This window comes from Nematolebias whitei, chromosome 1, assembly GCF_014905685.2.
Source record: "Nematolebias whitei isolate Nwh7 chromosome 1, NemWhi1, whole genome shotgun sequence".
NCBI lineage: Eukaryota > Metazoa > Chordata > Actinopteri > Cyprinodontiformes > Rivulidae > Nematolebias > Nematolebias whitei.
The window spans coordinates 21,925,002-21,943,483 of NC_056498.1; the positions used below are offsets into that span (position 1 = coordinate 21,925,002).

The following is an 18,482-nucleotide window of genomic DNA, read 5'->3' on the forward strand; positions in this document are numbered from 1 at the left end:
TGTAAAACATTTACAAAACCTATTTTTATTTTACAGAAAAGAGCTGTAAGAATTATCACCAGAAAGCATTACTGTCACCCATCAAGCACATTATTTTATCAACTGAAGTTATTGAAGTTCCATGATTTGGTAGATTATAGTATTTTATCAGTTATGTATAGGGCTCAAAATCACACATTACCATTAAATATCCAAAGAAATTTTGTTAAAAGACAAAGTTGTTATAATCTTAAGGGGATAGAGATATTTGTCAAACCAAAATTCAGAACTAGTCTGAAGGGAAGGTCTACCTCAATCCAAGGAGTTGGATTGTGGAATGTAAAAATGCCAAGTCAATGTGTACATTTAAGAAAAAAATCAAAGCTGAATTGTTAAAAAAGTATATATGAAGTAGCTTAGTGTGTGTTTTGTATTAGAATTAGAAAAATTAGAAAGTGTTATTCATTTTGTTCTGTTACTTGAAAATTATTATGATTGAAATAATTGTTTGAAAAAAGGGGCAGATATAATAAGATTTTTTCTTCTTTCTGCTGCCTTTCATTTTAAATCTTTTGTATCTTTTTTTTTATATTGTTATGGAATTGTTTTGTACTTTTTTTTAAATGAATAAACTTTATACCATACCATGTTTTGTTCAAAGCCTCGTTTTATTTGTATAATCATGCTGCTTTAAGAAACTATTTTCCTCTGATCTGTAGGATGAAACATTTTAACAAGTCCCCTCGCAGGTTAGCAGCCCTTCAGAGCACCTTTCCTCCCCCTCTGGATGAATTATTGATCCGATGATCTTACTATCAGACTGTGGGGGAGGAGGAGGAGGAGGATGAAGATGGGGCTGGTAACAGGAAGTGGACGTCACTGACACGGGAATGGGACTGAAGGAAGAAAACACGATGAAGGGAATATCAAACCCGTTCACGTAGAGAGCAAAACTAATTCAAGCTTCAACTCAGAGGGAAGCAAACAAACAAAAGGATGAATTGTTGTGTCCGAGCTGGAACTGAGGCATCAGGAAGGTATGGAGGTTGTTGTTTATATTCCCAAGCGTCGTTGCTGTGAATATTAAATAGACCGAGAGACGGTCTGTGTGCTGGCTGTTAATGTGTTCACCAGTCGAGGATATCCGTTCATGCACCTTTCATGCTCCAGCTGTCAAATGTTGTGAACTCTGCTCCATCTTGGTGCCAAACAGGTGCTACTAGTAGCCAGCTTGCTAACTAGCCGCGGAGGCTAACTCGGTGCTGCAGGTGTTGAGTGGAACTTTACCAGCTTGTCCTTATTCATTAGCAGGTCATTTGATGAGACAGGGCCGTCTGCGGCTGCTAGAAACTACAGCGACGTGCCAACTGTTCCTTCTTGTTGCTGTGTTTTTTTGTCCCTGGCCATTTTTTCGTCAAATATTGTAGCTAACGCAGATTTAACGGTAAATGCACGCGCGGCGGAGCGCGTGGCTGCTAACAAGACTCCTGCCTGCGGTAATTTTACATCACTATCACGCAGAAAAATAGCAGTGCATTTGTATTTTTTGAGTGTATATATATATAAACAAGTGCCTCGTATTTTATAGTAATGTCAAAGTTTTAAGAGTTCGGCTTGTCAAAGCAACAACAACATAACTCGGTTTGAGTTGGAGCGCTTTAATTACAATCAATTAACAGACCCGGGCAGCTCTTCTAATTGGTGGCACAACTCGCTTCATCACAGTATTTTTTTTATTTTTATTTTGTTTTTACTCGAGTATTGTATATAGTTCACAGATATTTATACTGAACAGGTCTGTCACGACCAGCACTTAAGTTGTATATTCAGAAGTAGACATTTTCTGATAACATTTTGAAAGGTGCCTGCCCAAAATTCCAACACCAGCTGTTGTCAGTGGCTCATTGAGATCACCATGGTGACAGCATCTGTGTCTCACTCCCTAACTACTACTACATTTAGCTTTTTACTCATCAGGGGTCTCCACAGCGAGTCATCCTCCTCCATCTCATTCTGTCCTCTGCGTCCTCTGTCCTCACTCCATCTACCTCCATGTCCTCTAACTGCATCCATATATCGCCTCTTTGTCTTTTTCCTGGCAGCTGCATTTCTAACAGTCTCATACCAGTATACCCACTGTCCCTCCTCTGGACATGTCTAAACCATCTCAGTCTAGTCTCTCTAACTTTATCTCCCAGTTGTTCAACCTGTGCTGTACCTCTGACGATCTCATTCCTAATCTTATCCCTTCTTGTCAATCCTAAGGAGAACCTCAACTTCTTAATTTCTGCCACTTCCTGTCATTTTGTCAATGTCTCTGTCTCCAGATCATACAACATAGCTGGTTAAACCACTGTCTTGTAAACCTTTCCTTTGACCTTTGCTGCCACTCTTTTGTTGCAAATCACTCCTGAAACTTTTCTCCATCCACTCCATCCTGCCTGGATTCTCTTCTTCACCTCTTTACCACACTCCCCATCTTCCTGGACAGTGGACCCCACATACTTGAAGTCCTGCACCTTTGTGACCTCTGCTACTTGTAGCATCACTGTTCCACCAGCCTCCCTCTCATTCACACACATGTACTCTGTCTTACTACGGCTAACTTTCATTCCTCTTCTTTCAAGTGCATACCTTTCCACATCTCCAAGTTCTCTTCCACCTGTTCCCTGTTCTCACCACAGATCACAATATCATCTGCAAACATCATAGTCCATAAGGATTCTTGCCTGACCTTATCTGTTAGTCGGTCCATCACCAGAGCAAACAAGAAGGGGCTCAGAGCAGATCCTTGATGCACTCCCACCTCCACCTTGAAACTATATGTCACTCCTACAGCACATCTCACCACTGTCCTGCTGTCCTCATACATGTCCTGTACCAGTCTAACATACTTCTCTGCCACTCCAGATGTCCTCATGCAATACCACACCTCCTCCCTCGGCACTCTGTCATATACTTTTTCTAAATCCACAAAGACACAGTGGAGTTCTTTCTGACCCTCTCTGTACTTCTCCATCAACATCTGTGGTGCTCTTTCTTGGCATGAAACCATACTGCTGCTCACAAATTAACTCTTGTCTAAGTTTCCACAACTCTCTACTTAAAAGCAAAGAGTCTACATGTCTCTACTTAAAAGTTAGTATATGACATCATCAATTGGCAGTTAAACATTTTTTGGCAAAATTTCCAAGAAATTATACAAATTAAACTGTGCTTATGTAAAACGCTTTAAAGATGCCAAAATACCAATTCAGTCATGTAATGTCCAACTTTTTGTGACTTGTTTAAACTTAGAATGATGTTTCTATTAGGAGGTATGTTTGAGTTGTAGCGCTCCAGTCAGGGCTGAAATTTTCTCGTTTCTCCAAAATTCCATTGATCCTCATTATTATTTTCAGTGCATTTTTGTTGTTGTAAATTCTGTCTATTCTACACAATGAAGTCGATGTGCACTTTTTCTGATTGAGCCATACATTTTGATGTCTAATGTGCATATTTGACAAAATACAGGACAAAAAGACTTAATCAAACCGTGATATGGGTGCAATCTCTGTTAGACCACTTAAGTGTTCTTGTCTGTTTTCTTACCCCGAGGTTTGAAAAAAATAGCAAATTATACATCAAACCATGCAACTCAATCAGGATTAGTCCTATGAAATTCATAAAAACCAGAGAGAAATTTTCCCATACACAACAGCATTTCAATAAATAAACAAGTAAATAAATAAAAATAAATCCTAGCCTCCTTTTTGTCATTTTATATCTGTCATATTTTACAGAACAAACATCATTCTGTGTTTCACTTCAGAGGCACAGAAAGTTAAATGTTGCCAGTCTGAACTAGCACTTTACATTAAAGTCTTTATGATTTTTGAATATTTTCCCACTAATGTTCAGTAATTAATTAGTCACTCCTACCCCACACCTTAGGTTAAAGTTTTCCAGCTCCATTCCTCACACTGTTCATATTTATAATTTAATCTGTCAGCATAGTGAGAGCGGTAGACATTTGTCTTTTGTTTTCCATTTCATTTACATATCAGATCACATTTACTGCGACACTCGTGCACTTTTTCTTATGTGTAACCTGCGCTCCTGATTCAGTTAGTCTTCAGCGCTTTCCTCCTTTTCTAGTTTAAACTTTACCACCAAGCCTCTTTCCGTCTGGTAGCCATGAACTCTTGTCTTGCTTGTTTTCTCCCGTCTCATCTGTTATCATCGTGAGACAGAACATGAGATAAACAGCCAAATAATAAAATAGTTTAGAATCCCAATAAACCCCCTGACCTTTAACTCACTGTGTGTTTCAGGGACAAACCAATTTTTTGTATGAGTTACAATGTTTTAAATTATGCATAATTTAGAAAATCTGAAACTCCTCAATGAACTTGCTCTTTATTGTCATATACTTTAATCTGTTTTTTCCCCAGTCTTGCTGATTTAAGTGGATTTATTGTATTTTTTAATTAGATGATTTATTCACTTCTGACTCACTGGTAAAATAATAGTGATGTGGTGGAGTGAAACTGAGCCGAGTTAAAGGATTCAAGTTTGTTTTATTTTAACAGCAATAAATTTAACATAAAATAAATAAATCAAACATTACAATTGAATATATAAATGAGTCAATTGTTTTACGTGGGCGATTTTATTTCCGCTGTGTGCTGTTTTCCTCTCTGCAGTTCATTCTTCCTGAAGATGATTTTTTTTCTTGTAATTTCAGACTTGTACTTGTTCAGACTTCATTTGTAGGACAGAAACTCTGCTTTGAATCAGTTTCATTTGATAGATTGATTCGGAATAAGATTTTTTTTAAAGACATGCAAACATTACAACTAAAGCAAACGCAAACAGTAATATTTCCACTGATAATTATTGTGTTGTTAATTGATAAACCGTATAATCTGGAAAATATTTAATGCGTAGTAAGTAGTAAAAATAATAAAAAATAAAGTACAACAGCATGAGCTGTCAATAACAAAACTTTTCAATGTCAACCCAAAAAGACCCGTAATCCTCACTGAAACAAACTCCTCTCTGAGGTAGAGAGAAAAGAGTCAACAGTCGCACGGATCCTCTGTGAGATGGGACTTCCCTCTGTTCGTTATCAAATCAGTGTGTTCAGCAAATCTAATTCAGCTCGTTCAGAGAGCTCACCCCGAGGCCGGGAGCTTTCAGGCGAGTTCATGTGACCATATGTTCAGACCTCGAATAAAAATAACAATACTCCCTTCAACAATGTATTGTATATATGGATACATTTTTGATATATATTGTTCAGGTTAGTTTTGTCAAAATGTACACCTTTTTTTATTTCTAGTTGTTGTGCCTTTAATCCACAGCAGAAATATGGGAGCACACATGAAAGAGTTCTGACCAAACGTCCAATGTTAAAAGTGTTGAATGCACAGAAAGGAAACTTTTGTGGTAGTTTGATGGAGCTGATTAGGCAGAGCTTGAAAACTTTACCTACTGTGTATGTAATAATCATAGGAGACCAGAGTACAAACACCAGGCAGCTTCACAGACGGCCTTCGATACAACTCTGTCCCCCACAACTGGAACGCTGGTGATAATGTTTTTGCCAGTGTCTGTCTGTGTCTGTGTGTGTGTGTGTTAAAGTTGTCATTTCTAGCCCGGCCCGACCTGAAATTTGGGCCGAGTCAGGCCAAAATAATGTGCTTGATTGGGGGCGGGCTGAGTCGGTGTGGGGCTTTTGATTGCATCCGTTGACCAATAAAAACTATACTAATTATAATATTATAATAACTATCATAATCCGCTGCGCTGACTCTTGTTAATAAACAAGAAATCTTATATCTTTCCTTCTTTGAAGAACATTTTTAAAACTATCATGTCAAACTGATTTGCTTAAAAAAGCAGTAAAAGCTTAATTAATTTAATTAATTAATTTTTCCTGATTCAGACCTCTAATTACAGTTAATTGGTTGGTTTCAGGTTGGGCCGGGAAAAAAATTATACGAGTTTGGGCCAGGTCGGGTCGGCTTTTTTAGTCCCGAATGCAACTCTAGTTTGTTTATCTGTTACTCCAATATCTCCTGAACCACTGGACTATTTTAAATGAAGTTTATAATTATTGGATGGACATCTATTAACGTTTGGAATTGACCTGATTTAAGGTGGCTGCTACTGAGCCAGCTAACCTCAAAAATCTCTAAAATGACTACAACTCGGTCAGATGTATAAATATTGACCTAAAACTTGGGGTGGTACTACATGAGAGTCATTGACAACGCATACTGCGAGCTTGACGCCTCTCTATGTGCATAGTTAATTTGAGATTTGACCAAAACAGTTGGTTCTCATTGTAAGATGATCTCAGTGTAAAACTGGCATTAAAGGTGGCAACTGATAAGGAACACTACGCATTTTGTTAATCTGGATTTGAATCAGGCTAACTTTTATATTATCGTATTTTCCGCCATAAACGTCACACCGCCCTATAAGTCACATCAGTCCATATTTGTGTAATAAAATGGAAAAATCCATAAATACGTCGCTTTGCCATATACTTTGCATCTATTATGCTTCACCACTAACAACCCAGAATTGTGGGCCGAACCCAGAGATGTGGGCAGGTGTTGTGCCAAAAATCAATTGGCTGCCAAACGGCGGCCTCAGGAGTGTGCACGGGAGGACTTTAACAAGAATTTAACAAGATTAACACTTAAAAACAATTATTTGTTTGCTCGACATTACAGTAAAGGTGCGTCTCAGTTTAACTTTTGCTTAATAAATGCACTTTAGTGGTCAAACCCGCTGTATTTCAAAAACCGATACGTGGAACTAGGAGCAAGCAGAGGGACGAGTCGCTGCGCATTTCTTCGAAATTTAACAAGATAAACACCTAAAAGCAAGTGTTAGCTCAACTTTATAGTAACCGTGTGTCTCGGTTGAACTTTTACTTAATAAAAGGACTTGAATGGTAAAATCAGCTGCATTTCCAAAGTATTCGCTGCCTCAGTGCTCTGGGAGCGCGCAGACTGGGAGGAAATCATGAAGGAGGAACGCTGCGTATCTCATCAAAATTTAATAAGATAAGCACCTAAAATAATTATTTGTTTGCTCGACATTATAGCAAAGGTGTATCAGTTTAACTTTTACTTAATAAATGCACTTCAATAGTCAAATCAGCTGCATTTTGCCAGGGTGGCAAGGTGAAATGAAGTTTATTTGATGGTTGTTCCAAGCAGCGAGCAGAATGAATGTGGCAGGCAAAGGCAAGCTGATTGTGTCATTAATAGCCACTTTTACCTATTACATGATACGATGGTATGCCTTACTACTTGAGTGCCATCTACCGCTGAAAATGGTAGTGTTCAATATTTTCAGTCCGAATGAATGAAAACAGTCATATCGCAGCCAAAAATTGTTTATAAATATGGGAAAAATCCATAAATGCGTCGCTTTGGTGTATAAGTCGCAGGGGATGCAAATTATGTTAAAAAAAAACGCGACTTATAGGGCGAAAAATACGGTATGTACAAACTTTAACTCTGTAGGGCTGTTATTTTAAAGAAAACCTGAAAATATTAGTGAGAAACTTTTAAGCATTCAGTTATCTTTTCAGTCTGAAAAATAAATCAAATGAAGTTGTTGCAACGTCTCAACATTAAGTTTAATTAAAATTTTTAGTTTTCCTTCCTGCTTTAGACATTATTGGCTCTTTTTATGAAAGCTTGTATTTTATCGTTTGAATAGGGAAACAGGCCAGAATAACTGCAGAGGTGGGTTTTTAAGAAAAGTCACACAATCGGCAGCAGACAAACTAAACGCTCACAACGCTGCACAACCGGAGCAGAGAGAGAGAACTTATCTTTCTCCTGCTGGTCACTATGGAGGTGTTGCCCCGGCGACTGTTGCTGAGATGTGACTCAGCATTTTGCTCCTCTCTAACGGTCCGGCTCACACCACCTCTTCAGAGAGGCCCGATACCCCGACACACACATCCTCCAGAGACAGCAGGTAGTGGATAACTGGATCGCTTTGTGCCTAAACGTCTAATACAGCAGCTCCAACGCGTGCAGCATTGAGCTTTTATCATAACGAACAGAAGTTTAACAACGTTCAGCCTCTCTGCTGTAAAACTGTCCACTTAACAACAAGCACGTGCATGCAGTTTACAGGAATAATAAATGTTTTTAATATGAAAACAGCAAAAACTAGAATGGTTCTCTGCTTTTTGGGGTTTTATCAACACATGCAAAGATAAAATAATAAGGTTGTGCGTTTATATATTTGTTAAATACCAATTTAAGGGGAAATTAAACAGTAATTTGGTTTGAAACCTCAAAGTTTTTAAAGAGGACATACGAACATAATGTTTTTTATGTGTCGGAGCACATATAAAAATAATAATAATAATAATAATAATAATAATGTCATCACAATGTCAGCACTGTATGTTTCCATACAATGGCGAAATTAGTCTCTGCATTTAACCCATCCACCACCAGGTGGTGCAGTGGGCAGCTATTGAAAGCGCCCGGTGGGCATTTTGGGGATGAGACGTGCTGCCCAGAGACGCCACATGATGTGCAGTGACTGGGGATCGAACCTGGGACTTTCGGGTCCCAAGCCGGCTGCCCTGCCTCTACACCATCTCGGCCCCCATATTTGAGCATCTAAAGTCGCACCCCAGTAAAGACATACACAAAGTTTATTTTTTAGCATCCTAGGTTTAATTTTTTTGCTTTCCCTAAGATGATTAAGAATGACAGGGAAAGTGTTACTTCAGAGTAGAAGAAATCCCACTTTGTCCTCTTTATCTTCTCACAAGACGTTTAAATTGTGCTGCTTTCACTGGGGCCTGGAAAGGCAGTTATCATTTTTTTTTTTTTTACTATTTGTATTTACTTTGTTGTAGCGTATGATCATTCAATGTGCCATCTTTATTTTCATATAATTTCTGAGGGTGAGGGATATTGGATCCTAGTCGGACAGAGAATGAAAATTCCAATTTTCTGTTCGTCATTAAATGCACCAGCTACAAAAAAAAGTTGCCACAGTTTAATTTTTTCCCAAATGTCAGCACTTAGCTTCTAAGAGCTGACACTTTTTCTTTGTGTATTTTTTAAAGCTCAGAAGCTCAGCGTTTGTGAGGCTGAATTTTGACATAAACATGATATCGGTTTGATCAACAAGTCACTGTATCTGATTTTTTATTTTATTTTATTTGACATAGTTCAATACATAAATCTGTTAATAAACTGTTGTTAGTCTGAACTCACTTTTCTGTTTGAGCTGTTCTGAAGTCTCAAGATGAAAACTTAAGGACTTAAAATTCAGGACTAGCCTTAAACTGGTGGCTGTGGTGAACGTTGTCCCACTTTTATTGATAGATTAGGAGTTAATGAGAAAAAACTTCATGTAGAAACTGCTCAGGAAAGATATCCTGATGCATGCGCAATAATCCAGGTAGAAAAATCTAAAAAGTTAAATCTGGTCCTCTGGACTTTGAATGTCCAGAGGACCAGATTGAACATTTTTAGATGCTCAGGAAAGACTTTATGTTGTGCAACATGTGACGCGAGATACAATGATGATTAGAGCTGACTAAGGATGTTGTACTTCCTTCTGATCCACTAACAGATGGTCACATGCACACAGGAAACACACAAAACATGTTTGACACTCATTTCCTTTTCTTTCCGAGTTAGCCACTCTTTAAATCCAAACTCAAAAATAGAGAACACTTATTTGTTTCACTGCAGGAAAAGATCATTTTGCAACTTTACACATTTTACTTTTGTTTTTGAGAAGTCTTCTTTTTCAGCCAACTGAGCAGAACTCTTCTGTTTTTTCCATATTCTTGTGGCCTTCACAGGTAATCAGATACTGGAGTTTCCTGTCTGGCTATGTACTTTTTTTTTTTTTTAAATTGAATAAGTTCTGTTTTAGTAATAATTCAATATATGGTACATCATTTATGAAAATGTTCAGTACGAGACAAAGAGACGCTCTAGTTTTGCTCGAGGTTTGTTTTTTAAAGTAGCTGGGGGGCACACTAACTCCACCTTTCTGTATACCTGCCAGACTCGTACCACTTTCTAACTTCTCATCTGTCCTCACTGTAGACTCTATATCTTCACCACTCCTCCTCCTCCCTCCCTCCTTATCACCCAGGGTAACGGTGTGTTGCTAAATGGAGTCGGAGCAGCTGTACCACAGAGGCTACTGCAGAAACAGCTACAACAGCATTGCCAGCGCCAGCAGCGACGACGAGCTGCTGGATGGAGCCGGCGTCATCATGGACTTCCACACCACCGAGGACGACAACCTGCTCGATGGGGACGCTGCCTCCCCAGGTAGGGATGTCGAGATGTCTCACGTCTTCTCCAATCATTTGTTTGGTCTGTCTCATCACCCCCTAGACTTGTTGAACCTTGACTTTCATTCACCACTTTGACTTTTTAATAACCATCATCACTGAAGCTGAGATGCACCTCATGTGTTCCACTGACTTTTATCTCCTCCATCTTGAATAATAGAAAACTTCCCTTCACCCATTCATACAGCATCCCAAACATGCACAGTCTGAACTGTTTGTAATCATCGCATGGGTTTAAACGACAAAGAATGTGACAACATAGTTTAAACTCAAGCTCAGTTTAAATACCATGCAACCATACTCTCAGATATGTGTTGTGAGGACTCTCAGCTACTACCACATTACATTTTTGCTCAATGTAAAATTGACTTGAGTTATAGCCTTTTTGGTATTTTTAAGGTCACCTGGCTGTGGCACCATCTTGACCTTAATGAAAATAAGGAAATACATGTACAATGGTCCCTTGTTTATCACGGGGTTTAGGGGACCACGCCCCCCGCGATAAGTGAAAAACCGTGACGTAGGGATACAGTAGTCCTAGTTCACATTTCACTCCCAGTCTCCCTCCTCCTGTGTAAATAAATGATTTAAATTAAAATATTGTAATATTTTAAAGAAACAATCCTTGTTTCTTTAAAATATTACAATAGTTTAATTTAACTTGTAGAGAAGAGAAGCGCAGCAGAGCATCAGAAGGGTTAACTGATGCAGCACGGAGGAGAAATGTGCTTCTTGATCAATTACCTGCAACAACTGAACATAGAAGTTCTAAAATAATTTAAAAATAACACTTTTAAATTTTGTGATTATGACGATTTTACGATGTGACATACTTTGAATTTTAAGTTGGAAGACAAAAGTCGATCGGTGCAGCTGGACAGCAAAGGGTTAACCCCTCACAAAGCTGCTTCATGGAGCAGAAATGTGGGCGTGGCAGAGAGCGGAGATCATGACGGGCTGCAGAGGGAGCTTCTCCCTTCACCTGTGGGCTGCAGAAAGGTGCAGCAGGTGCTAAATCATTTAAAATAATGTATTTTAAATAAACAATCCATGCTGCTCATGTGGCTCATCCATCAGTCAGCCAGTTGTGTGTCATGTCCACTCTTACTTTGAAAATCCGCTAAATAGTGAGTCCACGAAAGTTGGACTGCGAAATGGCGAGGGACTATTGTAAACGAGTTACCAAGTTTTCAAATCTGAATCACAGTTAATCTTTTTGTAGTTAATCAACATTACTATTATTACTTTTTTGTTTTGCGTGTTTAAATTGTGCCCAATGGTAATGTAGTTTTGACAGATTTGTTTTGCGTCACAAAGCAATCTGATTAAACAGATCAGCAGTTGAATTGTATATTAATCACAATCAGGCTTTATTTCTTTGTTTAGCTGTAACATCTTAACATTTTATTTTGACCTGATAACCTCATTGAGACTTCTGCTCCAGGTTTCAAGCAGTCTAATTTGTGATGCGAAAAGTTTTATAAGTTTAGGTCTTTTTATTTGTCCTGTCTTATGAAGCACTCAGAATTATTATATAATTAGACATCTGCGCTTGAAGGAAAGTCTTGTATATGTCTGTCAGGCGACCATACTTTGTACCAATCCTATTCATGTTGGTCATCTGTTTTTCATTCATTCAGTCATTCATTTTCACTCTGACCGTCCTGACTGGTGACTCACATTTCTTTTTATTGTAAACTTGACTTACAACCTGGAGAGAATTGTGCCATGTGTGTAATCTGTTAAAATCTGTAAAATTGGCGAACAAATGTTTTTGTCTTAAGGGATAAAAATTATATTTGTTAATATATTTTTTGTTTCAACTCTTCTCTCAGCTGAAAGGATATTCTCTTTCTGTTTGAACATTTCCTCTCGTGACTGAACTACGACGACTATAAAATTTCACTCGGCTATCGGGGCCTTTTGGAGGAGCTCACGTTACACGACCTTGTTGTTTAGTCTTGTTGGTTTGTGTTGACACGTCAACAAACTATAGAAAGGTAGTTAAAATCTGTCTTTTCATTCCTGGTCTGAAGGTTTTTGTGTTGTGTTTTTGGTAACCTTGTTGAATACTTCTAAACTTCTTACACTAGATCTCCATTCTGACTTGGCTCCTGTCACATTTGAGCTTTCATCATCTTAAGGTGGAAGTTTAAATAACGCTCGCCTATTTTCAAGATGTCACTTCTTGGTCTTCTTAAAATCATATCCGTTTAGATAAGTTTATTCTGTAATCATACAATTGTAATTAAAGTGTTGAACTTTGTGCTTGCTTTCTGAATGAGAGAAATTGTAAGAACTAATTTTTTTGTGAAACACTCGAATGCAGCTCGACCATTGATTTGTGACGTTAATGTCGAGGAAAGCTAATCTCAACAACAGCTTCTTCTTCTTCTTCTTTTTTATTTTTGAAGAGTTTTGCTCACTTGACATTTTCTTGAAAACTGCATGTCAGGATGCAGTAGTTCATTTACAAGTTTTATCACTGAAAACACTGAGGCAGCAGAATTTGCAAGCACACACAAATGTGTCTGTTTATTCTACTACTCTGGGATTTTTTTTTTTTTTTTACCTGATCACAATGCAGCATGTTCTGGTTATAATAGTACAGGTCGGTCGTGGCCATAGTTTCTGACACCTTGTGGTTAGGGATTGACATTTTAGGCAAAAACACCAAGTTTGCCTCTAAACATTTTTTTCTTGTTTGATGAGCTCACTCGTGACCGTAGTTTCCACTTAATAATCCCAATAAACTACAATGACAGAAAGAAAACTGTTGGAAGTTTTCTTTTTAGGAGGATCATGTATGGAATGAGCAATAGGTTTCCATAAAGCACCCCATCTGGAAAAGCATCATTAGGAAATAACTTGGTGCGTCTCTAGAATGGACTGGTGTAAAAAAAAAAAAAAAATGGTTACATTGTTTTTTGTTTTGTTTTTTTAGTTACCCATTTTTACTAAACTTTTAACATTTGAATATCATCGCCCATACTTACTTGTGATAGTGTTACCATTAGCAGTGTGTTACCACCAAATGCAGAGTGACTAAAAACCCTCTAATAACAAAACAATGGTCACGTTAACCTGATAGTAATAAATTATCTGTACTTGCATACACTGTTTTAATGCTTTTCTTTTTATTTACATTTTGATTGCTGCTTTTTTTCCCCATACATTTGCATTTATTAAAAATTGTTCCTAATATCTGATTTCATCCAAATCAGGAACATTGTTTTTGTGTCACTTGGTTGACCATCATTTTCTATAGAAAATATATTTTTTGTGTGTTTTCCATGTGTTTCATATCTCTGTTCAAATTGAAGAACCGAAGTGACAAAGCAAGTCCTCAGTCACTGATATTCTGTTCTTAGAGACCAAGCAGAATAATGTAACCTAAAGAGTATAGAGTAGGAAAGCATAGCTGTGATTTTACAACTTCTGAATTTAAATTCAGCTTCCACAAATTACTGATGAGCAGACTGTGACCAAACTGGCTTTTCCGTAGAGCACACAGAGATGACATCTGATTGTACAACATAGCATACAGACCCCCAGAGAGGGAAAACAAGTGTTTCTACAGGATCACAAGCTTGATGCGATGCTAATTTCACACCATCAAAACAATTTAAAGTTGATGCAAGATGAAGCAGAAAACAACAAATGCTGTCAACTTTGAAGAGGAAGAGCAAGAAGCACATTTGATGATGAAGTTGTGCTACAGCAAGTTTGGCCAATTAGCTGTTTGGCTAATTCAGTGGTTCCCAACCCTGGTCCTTGAACACCATCCTGCATGTTTTAGTTGTTTTCCTGCTTTGACACACCTGATTTGAATAAATGGGTGATTAACAGGCTTCTGCAGAACTTTCAGCCATACCAGTAATTAATTAATTGAATCAGGTGTGTTGGAGCAAGAAAACAACTAAAACATTCAGAATAGTGTTTCTCGATTACCAGGGTTGGGAACCACTGAATTAACTGTTTGGTGGTTAGTGTTAAAGTTGTGTTTTATTTGAGTGACAACATGGCTGACTATTTAAAGTATATACAACATTCAGTTAAAAGCATGATTACTACTAATGATCATTCATTTAGCATGCTGAAATATAACATCACATATACATGTGTGTGCTAGCCTGGAAGTATTGAACGCCTTTAACACTGATTTTGTATTAGCAAACAATTAGTACTGCACTTTTATTTGTACAGTAATGTAATTTGTGATAATGCTGGTAAAGAAATTGATTTTTTTTCATGTTGAAATATGTAGCTTCATATCTATTGAATATTTAGCCTATAGATGTATACTGAAAATACTATATTACAATGGGCGATATTTCTTCTTTGTTTTTTCCTTTAAATTTATTCATCGACATGGGGTATTACATCTAGGGATGCACGATATTGGATTTTTGGCCGATATCCGATATGCCAATGTGTTAAAACTTATTTGGCCAATAACCGATACCAATACCAATAGTTTTTTTTTTTTCCCTGGATCTACTTACAGAGACTACATGTCTTTCTCTGCTGTGGAATTAAAATACTACATTATTCTGCATGGTCTTTGTCAATTTGGCCTTCTACCAAATGCAGATGCCACAAAGGGGGCTGAAAATGATGTAACACTTCAACTTGGTTTATGTTTAATGTCAAAATTATTCATGACATTTACTCTCGAACACAATGACAACATTCGGAACAGTGCAAATTTGTAAATTTTCACAAATCTAAACTCAACGGCACACGTGGCGTCATAATGTTGTGCTGGCGCTGCAGGCATCTTTGTCACTGGGTTGTCATACAAAAACAGCACCTTTTTATAATTTATATATATATATAAACAGCTTCTTTTATATTGGCGAGTTATTTTGCTGGAATGGCCGATGTTCGATATTTAACTTTATCACTAATATCAGCCAATACCGATACCATGCCAATAATATCGTTCATCCCTAGTTACATCAATAATTAAAGTTCTAATGTTATTAAAGAAATGCATATTGCTCGACACCTTTCATGTCCGAGTTTTGGACATGAATAAACTACAAAATTTTTGCCTATTTGATAAAATTTAAAAGTTAACGTAAAGTATGATTGTACAAGATATCGCAAGCACTCAAATGATCTTTTAGAGTTACATATTGTTGTATATGTCTAAACACTGTACCAGTTATGTCAGGTGGGATTTTTATCTGCATTCCTGTGAACAAGTTTGGTGACCAGCAGGTATATAAGTAAGTCTGTCTGGAAATTTGTATGTAAATGCCATTTCTTTGTGTTTTTCTGTCCCTGCTTCCTCTTGGTGTTTTTATGTAGCTGTGAGGGGTGTGTTTATAGAAAACTTTGAGAATCTGCTTCTTAGCTAAGATTGCAGTTTGACTAGAAGTCTGGAATAGATTTTATGGAATCTGAAGAAGCTTCTTCAACACTTCTTGTTGTGATTTTTCTGCTTTTTTGTGCTCACTTGTTTTCATTGTGGAAGAAGGAGAAATACAGTAGATGAAAGCACTTCAACTTCTGCCTGCAATCAAGATGTGTTCAAATTTTGTGTACACTTCAAGGTTACCCAAACACTGCTGCCCCCCCCCACACACAGACGACCTTAGTAAAAATACACAGTATAATATTCTCTAATGAAGCGTTGAAGTTGTAAGAAGACTTTAACCTTCACCATCAAGACCAACGTCATTCTGAAGGAAGAGAGAAGTTTTAACAACTTTTCTGTAGTTTACTTCATCATTTAAGAGTTTTCAATTGAGGGGTTGTCAGATGTATTTTAAAAAATATAGCACAGAAAGAAAGAAGAAAGAAAGTGCTATGTGTCATAGTATGTTTCTATACAATGACGACATTAGTTCTCTACATTTAACCCATCACATATGAGATGCACCCTGGTGGAGCAGTGGACAGCTATGTAAGTGCCTGAGGACAGGAAGTCCTTTGCGTATAAATTAACTTAATTTTTTTTTTTTTTTTTTCCTTACTAACAGATTTTTCTTCCTTTTTTTCTTTGTGAGTTTAAGGTAAAAAAAATTAAAGTTAAACAGAGACACATTTTTGTTATAATCTGGGGGATATAAAAATTCATCTTTTAGCATTAATAGTGTTTAATTATAAAAAACTAAAGTAGCAGATGCAGCCTCCTCTCACTGTGAGAGACTCAAACAGGCTGAGCGTACCCAAACGTACATACTGTATATGTGTGACCACATATCAATGTTCAAGGTCTTTATTGTCATTCGCATCACATGTGGTACATGGGGTGGAACGAAATTGTGTACACAGGGTCCCAGTTACATCAAACAATAGCAAAAATGTAAAGTGTAAAAAGAAACAGTAAATAAGGATCTAATTTATACACTAAGATATACGCTAAATGAACGCCAAACAATACGCTAAAAGATCTAAGATACAATCTAATCTTGGTTAGGGATTTGTGAGTCTAACAGCCTCAGGGTAGAAGCTGTTCCTCAGTCTAGTGGCTCTACACTTAATGTTCCCCAACCTCCTGCCTGAGGGGAGCGGGGCAAAATGTGAGTGTGATGGGTGAGTGGGGTCCTTCATGATGCAGGTGGCTCTCTTCCTGCATCTAGAAGTGTAGATGTCTGTGATGGTGGGGAGACTGACTCCAACAGACTTCTGTGCAGCCTTCACCACTCTCTGCAAAGCTTTTCTTTCTGCAGCTGTGCAGCCTGCATGCCACATGTTGATGCTGGAGCACATGATGCTCTTCACTGCACACCTATAGAAGGAGGTGAGGACTGAGCGTCCCAGTCTAAGCCAGTTTCCCAGTTTAAACTCGAAATTAAGTCTTTAGTGTCAATGTTACAACTTTAATCTTGTCAGGATGATTGATTTGAACTTGCAATTTTAGTCTTGATGATATGACTTTAGTCTCAATGTTAGGACTTTAGCCTTGACATTGGCTTTAGCTTTGACTTTAGGCTTTAGCTTTAACATTGACTTTAGCTTTGGCATTAGTGCTGTAGCCTTGACATTAAGGTTTTAATCTCAACATTAAGGCTTTAGCTTTCACATTAAAGGCTTTAGCCTTGACATTAGGACTTTAGCTTCGATTTCAGGGCTTTAGCCTCGACATTAAGGCTTTAGTCTCAACATCAGGGCTTTACCCATCCCTCCATCCATTTTCTTCTGTTTATCCGGGGTCGGGTCGCGGGGGTTGGGTCGCAGCCCAAGTAGGGAGGCCCAGACTTCCCTCTCCCCAGCCACTTGGGCCAGCTCCTCTGGAGGAATCCCAAGGCATTCCCAGGCCAGCCAAGAAACATAGTCCCTCCAGCATGTCCTGGGTCTTCCTCTGGGTCTCCTCCTGGTGGGACGTGCCCAGAACACCTCACCAGGGAGGCGTCCAGGAGGCATCCTAGCCAGATGCCCGAGCCACCTCAACTGGCTCCTCTCAATGTGGAGAAGCACCCTCCCGAATGACCGAGCTTCTCACCCCATCTCTAAGGGAGAGCCCAGACACCCTGCGGAGAAACTCATTTTGGCCACCTGTATTCGTGATCTCATTCTTTCGGTCACAACCCAAAGCTCATGACTATAGATGAGGGTAGGAACGTAGATCGACCGGTAAATTGAGAGCTTCGCCTTTGGACTCAGCTCTCTCTTCACCACAACAGACCGGTACAGCGCTCGTTTCACTGCTGACCCTGCACCTATCCGCCTATCGATCTCGCGCTCCATTTTTCCCTCATTCGTGAACAACATCCCGAGATACTTAAACTCCTCCACTTGAGGCAGGACCTCCTCCCTGATTCGGAGAGGGCACTACCCTTTTCCGGCACAAGACCATGGCCTCGGATTTGGAGGAACTGATCTTCATCCGGGCCATGTCACACTCGGCTGCAAACCGCTCCAACGAAAGCTGTAAATCACGACCTGATGAAGCCAATAGGACCACATCATCTGCAAAAAGCAGAGACACGATCTTAAGGCCACCAAAACAGATCAGAATCAGAATAAACTTTATTGGCATTGCACCGAGATACAACGCGAATATGTACATACAGTCGTCCGAAGATGGGCGGAGTTCACGAAGCTGCGGCTAAAAATAATTTAACTCGGCCCTCTTATTCTTATTCAGAACAATATTTTGCTTAGATGAGAAAAGGAAAGAAAACATGAGGAGAGA

The 18,482-nt window shown here is 38.5% G+C and overlaps 1 protein-coding gene across 2 annotated transcripts in view; it reads left to right on the top strand.

The window, feature by feature from the left end:
- The first annotated feature begins 824 nt into the window (after window positions 1-824).
- The window catches only part of clcn3 (chloride channel 3), a 52,625-nt gene continuing 34,967 nt past the window's right edge, over window positions 825-18,482 (top strand). Inside the window, exons 1-2 of one of the 2 annotated variants that reach the window (XM_037675617.1) lie at window positions 825-1,016; window positions 10,129-10,310. In XM_037675617.1, coding sequence (XP_037531545.1) covers window positions 10,148-10,310 — 163 coding nt within the window. In that variant the 5' untranslated portion in view covers window positions 825-1,016; window positions 10,129-10,147. Of the gene's footprint in view, window positions 1,017-10,096; window positions 10,311-18,482 lie in introns of those variants that run through there. The other variant, XM_037675624.1, reaches the window with a different exon arrangement.